General features: G+C 33.7%; 1 protein-coding gene across 1 annotated transcript; it reads right to left on the bottom strand.

The window, feature by feature from the left end:
• Positions 1–281: 281 nt before the first annotated feature.
• On the bottom strand, positions 282–1765 carry LOC139841424 (uncharacterized). Its single transcript, XM_071831642.1, has 2 exons — positions 1517–1765; positions 282–1187 (listed from the first exon to the last, which is right to left on the bottom strand). The coding sequence occupies exons 1-2, from the start codon at positions 1763–1765 to the stop codon at positions 282–284; spliced, it is 1155 nt and encodes a 384-aa protein (XP_071687743.1).
• Positions 1766–8011: the final 6246 nt, after the last annotated feature.

The following is an 8011-nucleotide window of genomic DNA, read 5'->3' as shown; positions in this document are numbered from 1 at the left end:
CTTTCCCGAGCATGGCCGGGATCGGGGGGTTGTATATCGATAGGTATGGATTTTGGCAGGAATGCAGATGGGCCGGGTTATGGAAGTTCAGGGTTTTTATTATTTTTGGGGAATCTTTGCTCACAATTTAATGTAGTTGTGTATTGTTAATGTTTGTATGTATTGGGTTCGATCACGAACCTCAGATCATCGATCAACTATGTAATTTGTATTCTGCTTCCTGATCTTTATGATCTATTTATATTTATTTATTTATTTTCGCCAAAAAAAAAAGTAAACCTCTATTCCAATCCGTTAGCTTCCTCTACTGTAATATGCTTACACCTAATACCTGAAGCACATGCATACTGATCAAGATTCCCACTTACGCCTGGGACCCCAAGCCTAATAGGCCCACGAGCAACAGTAGACCCAATAATTTGTTCTTGTACACTTGAACTGCAACTAATAAAGCCCCCCAATATTCTCGGTCTACATTCTAAATTTTTTGAGAATTGCTTCTGAAAATGATTATAAATCGTATCTTTAACAAATACCGAATCTTTGTGCCAAGCTCCATCAACCATTATACCCCGAAAATTACAATTATTGTATTTTCTTCGTAACGTAGCATGAAAGAACTTTGAGTTTTCATCCCCATCGAGGATCCATTTTACCTTCGCTTTTTGTTTCATCATGTTAGTTTTCACTTTTTCCTTTTCCACCCAACGTCTTCGACAATCCAACCACGTTGCCCGGTCAGAGTCACTAAGAATATTGGATTTTGCCTTTAATTCCCATTCCATGGCTTCTTTCTTGAGATCATTTATTTCCGTATCAAGGGAACCAAAATTTTTATGACTCCAAGTTTTAAGGGCCACCTTGACATTCTTCAACTTATCCCTAAATGCACAATCTTTTCTTGAACCCAAAATAGGTTGTTCCCAAGCCTCCTTAATTACATTACCCACTTCAACACAATTAAACCATTCATTGAACACTTTAAATGGCCTCGGTCCATAATCTAACACCCTATCCCTAAGAATCAAAGGACAATGATCCGAGAGGTTCCGATCTAAGGAGATAATCAAAAGATCATCCCAAAGATGAAGGAACCCATCCGAGACCAAGAATCTATCGAGCTTACTAAACTTTACACCATCATCACTAATTCTAGTAAATTTTCTCTCACTAATTGGAATCTCAACCTAGTTATTCCTAATAATGAAATCAATAAACAAATCAGCCCGCCCTTGATGAAATTGGGAGTTCAAACGATCCGAACTAGACCTACCTTCGTTGAAATCACCACACAAAAGCCACTTCGAATTAATACTACCTATCAACTTATCCAACAAATCCCACATAAGTTTCTTATTACGATCATTATGAGGCCCATACACATTTACAATAGTTGATTCCTCCCCGGTAATCTTCCATTTCCCCCTAATGGCAACAAAAAACTCACAAAAGGTAGAACTATCCACTTCAAATGCACTTTTATCCCATACAATTAATAAACCCCCAATTTACCAACCGCCCCTTTTTGAACATATCCACAATTTAAGTCACCCCATAAAGATTGCACCCAAATATCGGAAACCTCCTTACATTTTGTTTCTTGAAAAACTGCAACACAAGGTCTTTCTTTCAAACAAATACTACGAACCCACCCAAATTTTCCCTTTGCTGCAAACCCCCGAACATTTAATGAAAGTATCTTCATAAAGAAAGATGACAAACGAAAAGAAACTGATAAATTACTGTTAAACGATTTTCTCCCCATATTTTCTGATCTCATCACTGTTAAACGATTTGGCCCGACCTTCGCTTGTTCTATTCAAAAGAGTATTGACCTCTTTCGATCTGTTGCCCTTTCTTTTCCCTCTTTTCCCACAAGTTCTACAATTGTACGAGTTACCTAATCCGCACTTTGAATCGCATCTAAAACTATTTTTATACCGCATGATTCTTGAAGATGCCCTACAATTTGTCATTGCAATCAAGTAGCAATCACTACAATAAGACACCTCAGTAGCACCCCTCTTCAACTTCTTATGTTTATTGTTATCATCAAAAAATAATGAATTGAGCTCTACACTTTCAGAATCAGTTTTGTATTTATTACTCTGGCCTCTCAGAGGTTTTGAAACTTTTCTCCTCGGTGGTTTTGGGTCTCACTACGTTTCCCATTATTTTCCTTATGCACTGATCTATCTTTTTCTGCCACCTCATTAGATCCATTAATATTAACAGGCTCATTACTATTCTCGTTACTCTCATTAGGCAGCCCATCCTTATGTTTTGACCCATTATAGAATGAACCGTCCACCCCGTTATTCCTTTCAATCAATGGACTAACTGACCCGTTATCTTGTGGCCCAATAGGCTCCCTGTGGACCGGCCCAAAATCATTAGAGCCTGGATTAATTAAACCTGGATTATTCTTTAAACTTGGAGGAGATTTTTTACTAGAAAAGAGGCGAACATTATTAGGTGAATCAAAGTTCGATTGGTCACAATACTCACGCGCCTCAACCGTAGGGTTTCTCTCATCATTATTCACTGTGTTGGGAACTGTATTCAGGCCGTTAATCTCCTCGAGAGTTTCAACACCACCTCTGCCATTTTACTTTTCCCACTAGTCCCAAAATAGCCCGACTCTCCATCTTCAACAACCTGGGCAGTAGGATTAATCAGAGTGTCTTCAACTTCTTAATTTTCATCACCGGAATCCCTTGATTCGCCGAAAAATTTAGAATCATCAATATCTTCATGGTCACTTTTCAAAACATCATTAAAAAGACTAAACACGTCATCATCCTTCGGTACCTCATCATCTTCATCATCGCTTAGATACTCATCCGAGTCAATGGAGTCAGAATCAGAGTAATATGAACTTCTATGACTACAACACTTATGACAAATACCCTGACCATCAAGACTTTCTGGAACATCCTTTTTAATTGCATTAACTTCTTCATTAACATTAACAAAATACGTTTTGGATTTGTAAATGAGTTTCAATGAATCTTTAACAATCTCAGGCTCATATAACTTAACAAACACCCGTCCATTTAACAAGTTCTGATTTCCTTTGATTGAACAATTTTCGAGCAAGTAAACCACTCCATACCATTCAACTATTGATGTAAACGTGCTTTCAGACCAGCATCGTAATGGGACCCCACTTATTGACAGCCGAGCCATACGAATTTCAGGCCAACACGAAAAATCCCATTTACTGGTTTTATGGATCATTTTTTAAGAGGATGATTGACATCCAACGCGTTCATAGCAGCTTCCATGGAAGAGAATACCAACATGATGCCCAAACCACCTAGTCTTTTAACTTCAACATCTACAAAACCATCAACACAAAGAATTGATTCAAGATTTTCCAGAATAGTAGCATTCTTGGCATCAACTACAATTGCATTCTTTAACAGGTCATTGTTTTCTACACATGAATCATCCTTAACCTGAATAACCTTCTCCTAATTCGACTTACCTGGAATCGCCACGAAATCCTTAGGCCCATGATGTATCCTCCTCATATCATTAAGAGTATCACGTAGATCTTTCTTCTCTCTACGCAAGATATCAGTGAAAGAATGCCCATCTTGGAATTTGTTAGCATTGAAACCCACATGAGCTCTAGGAATGGAACTGTTGTGGGGAGGATTTGATTCGTTTTGCCTAGGGACCCTATCTGTAGCCATAAAGATCTTAATCACCCACTCATCTGAATCTGTGAACTTGATAGATTCTGAAATGTCCCGTTCATATCGATTATAAACGTTTCATATTTATTAGTTTCGTTGCGAAGTTTTGACCTCTATATGAGACATTTTTTTTAAAGAATGCATTCGTTTTTAAAACAAACCATAACCTTTATTCTATCGATAAAGGTTTAATAATTATAACGTAGATTATCATGTAATGATAATCTAAAATATCATGCTTACACACGACCATTACATAATGGTTTACAATAATTAATATGTTACAACAAAGTAAACTCTCGAATGCAGTTTTTAAACAATATTAAACAAGCATGGACTCCAAATCTTGTCCTTAATTTAGTATGCAACAACAGAAGCTCTTAACAATTACCTGAGAATAAACATACTTAAAACGTCAACAAAAATGTTGGTGAGTTATAGGTTTAACCTATATATTTATCAATCATAATAATAGACCACAAGATTTCCTTTTCATTTCTCATAAATACACATCTCATATCGGGCATTTTGCAAACTGCATAGAGATAAAAATCATTCATATGGTGAACACCTGGTAACCGACCTTAATAAGATGTATATAGAATATCCCATCATTCCGGGACATCCTTCGGACATGATAAATTCAAAGTACTAAAGCATCTGTGACATGGATGGGGCTCGTTGGGCCCGATAGTCGAATTGATAAATTCAAATTGATATGGTTTCATATTGAACTGTACTTTATGAAACTAAACAGGAAAAGTATAGGTTTATAGTCGGAAATACAGGTTACAAGTCGTTTTTGTAGAGGTAGTCATTTCAGTTGAAAGAACGACGTCTTGATGACTATTTTGAAAAACATACTTCCACTTCGAGTTTAACCATGATTTTTGGATATAGTTTCATGTTCATAAGAAAAATCATTTTCCCAGAAGAACAACTTTTAAATCAAAGTTTATCATAGTTTTTAATTATCTAACCCAAAACAGCCCCCGGTTTCACTACGACTGCGTATGTCCGGTTTTACGGTGTTCTTCGTGTTTCCACGTTTTAAATCATTATGTTAGCATATCATATAGATATAGAAGATGTGTTTAGTTGATTTTAAAAGTTAAGTTAGAAGGATTAACTTTGTTTGCGAACAAGTTTAGAATTAACTAAACTATGTTCTAGTGATTACAATTTTAAATCTTCGAATAAGATAGTTATATATATATATATATATATATATATATATATATATATATATATATATATATATATATATATATATATATATATATATATATATATATATATATATATATGAATCAAATGATGTTATAAACATCATTACTACCTCAATTATAGTAGGTAAACCTACTGGAAGTGACAAGAAATGATCTAGCTTCAAAGGATCTTGGATGACTTGAAAGTTCTTGAAGTAGAATCATGACACGAAAACAAGTTCAAGTAAGATTTTTACTCGAATTAAGATAGTTTATAGTTATAGAAATTGAATTAAAGTTTGAATATGAGTATTACCTTGAATAATAAAGATAACCTACTGTAAATAACAAAGGTTTCTTGATTTTGGATGATTACTTGGAATGGATTTGAAAGCTTGGAAGTAATCTAGTAACCTTGAAAGTGTTGTTGAAGTGTTCTTCCTATGATGATTATAGCTTGATTCTTGAAGTAGTTTTTGATGAGGATGAAGATTAGTTTGCTGGATATTTAAGTGTTCTTAAGTGTGTTTAGAGAGAAAGAGAATGGAACTATTGATCTTGTGAATTAGACTTGAAATGCATGCATGTATGTATATAATATGGCAATTTTTTTTAAAGTCCATAAAGGAGTTTTTAGTTTTTGTTATTTAGTTAGAAATTTGTTATAAGAAGTTAAATGATAAATCCCCACATGTTGTTGGCTCTAAGATTGCTGCTAAGAGTGAATGATTAAGTGTGTATATATCAATAGTAAATACATCTAGAAGCTGGGTATTGTACGAGTACGAATACGAGTGCATACGAGTAGAATTGTTGATGAAAATGAACGAGAATGTAATTGTAAGAATTTTTGATAAGTAGAAGTACTTTGATATGTGTCTTAAAGTCTTTCAAAAGTGTATGAATACATCTTAAAATACTACATGTATATACATTTTAACTGAGTCGTTAAGTCATCGTTAGTCGTTACATGTAAGTGTTGTTTTTGAAACCTTTAAGTTAACGATCTCATTTGATGTAGTTAACCCATTGTTTATTATATCTAATGAGATGTTAAATTATCATATTATCATGATAACATAGTGTATGAATATATCTTAACATCATATATATATGTTAAAATACTATTACAACGATAATCGTTACATATGTATATTGTTTCGAAATCCTTAAGTTAGTAGTCTTGTTTTACATATGTAGCTCATTGTTAACATACTTAATGATATATATAATTATCATTTTATCATGTTAAATATAGTGTAACAATATCTTAATATGATACCTATGTATTTAGTAAGACGTTGTTATAACGATAATCGTTATATATATCGTTTCGAGTTTCTTAACTTAGTAGTCTCATTTTTATGTATATAACTCATTGTTAATATATCTAATGAGATACTTACTTATCATAATATCATGTTAACTATATATATATATATATATATATATATATATATATATATATATATATATATATATATATATATATATATATATATATATATATATATATATATATATATATATATATATATATATATATATATATATATATCATATAGTTTTTACAAGTTTTAACGTTCGTGAATAGCCGGTCAATTTGGGTGGTCAATTGTCTACATGAAACTCATTTCAAATAATCAAGTCTTAACAAGTTTGATTGTTTAACATGTTGGAAACATTTAATTATGTAAATATAGTTTTTACAAGTTTTAACGTTCGTGAATCGCCGGTCAATTTGGGTGGTCAATTGTCTACATGAAACTTATTTCAAATAATCAAGTCTTAACGAGTTTGATTGTTTAACATGTTGGAAACATTTAATTATGTAAATATATGTAAACATGGAAAAGTTCGGGTCACTATAGTACCTACCCGTTAAATAAATTTCGTCCCGAAATTTTAAGCGGTTGAAGGTGTTGACGCATCTTCAGGAAATAAATGCGTGTATTTCAGTTTCATCTGATCTTCACGTTCCCAGGTGAACTCGGGTCCTCTATGAGCATTCCATCGAACCTTAACGATTGGTATTTTATTTTGCTTAAGTCTTTTAACCTCACTATCCATTATTTCGACGGGTTCTTCAATGAATTGTAGTTTTTCGTTAATTGTAATCTCGTCTAATGGAATGGTGAGATCTTCTTTAGCAAAACATCTCTTCAAATTCGAGACGTGGAAGGTGTTATGTACTCCGACGAGTTGTTGAGGTAACTTCAGTCGGTAAGCTACTGGTCCAACACGGTCAATAATCTTGAATGGTTCAATGTACCTTGGATTTAGTTTCCCCCGTTTACCAAATCGAACAACGCTTTTCCAAGGTGAAACCTTAAGCATGAACATCTCTCCAACTTCGAATTCTATATCTTTTCTTTTAATGTCCGCGTAGCTCTTTTGTCGACTTTGGGCAGTTTTCAACCGTTGTTGAATTTGGATGATCTTCTCGGTAGTTTCTTGAATTATCTCCGGACCCGTAATTTGTCTATCCCCAACTTCACTCCAACAAATTGGAGACCTGCACTTTCTACCATAAAGTGCCTCAAATGGTGCCATATCAATACTCGAGTTATAACTGTTGTTATATGTGACGATCGCTCCAAATACATATGAACGAATACGTCATTCATTGATTTCATTGCGAGGTATTTGACCTCTATATGATACATTTTACAAACATTGCATTCTTCTGAAAAGGGTATACCATAAATGAATATTTAAATACAAGGTTTTCGGCATCTGATGATTTCTACATATAGACAATCACAGTAAATAATGGTTTTTAATAATACTTTCGTTGACAATGCAGTCAAAATATGATACATGGTGATGATTTTGTGAATGCAACATTTCCTTGAAAAATATGCCCTGTATGACTCGATGCACATAGCTGGTCTAACATATAAGCAAACAGCGGAAGACTTCTAGGAACCTGAGAATAAACATGCTAACAAGTGTCAACACAAAGGTTGGTGAGTTCATAGTTTTAATGTTGCGCATAATCTGTATAAAAAGGTAGATCACAAGATTTCAGTTTTTTCATCCGAAACGTTTATCAAAAGATTCTACGTAATTGAGCACCCTGGTAACTAAACTTAACAT

This window comes from Rutidosis leptorrhynchoides, chromosome 4 (genome assembly GCF_046630445.1).
Source record: "Rutidosis leptorrhynchoides isolate AG116_Rl617_1_P2 chromosome 4, CSIRO_AGI_Rlap_v1, whole genome shotgun sequence".
In the NCBI taxonomy this organism is placed as follows: Eukaryota; Viridiplantae; Streptophyta; class Magnoliopsida; order Asterales; family Asteraceae; genus Rutidosis; species Rutidosis leptorrhynchoides.
The sequence above is the reverse complement of the archived record's forward strand: the minus strand, read 5'-3'. Positions and strand labels throughout refer to the sequence as shown.

Excerpts from the sequence above, each read along its gene's own strand:
- LOC139841424 (XM_071831642.1), bottom strand. The coding sequence starts at position 1,765 with ATGGGGAGAAAATCGTTTAACAGTAATTTATCAGTTTCTTTTCGTTTG. Across the intron at positions 1,188-1,516 it reads GATATGTTCAAAAAGGGGCG|GTTGAGATTCCAATTAGTGA; the intron begins GTTGGTAAATTG and ends AGGAATAACTAG.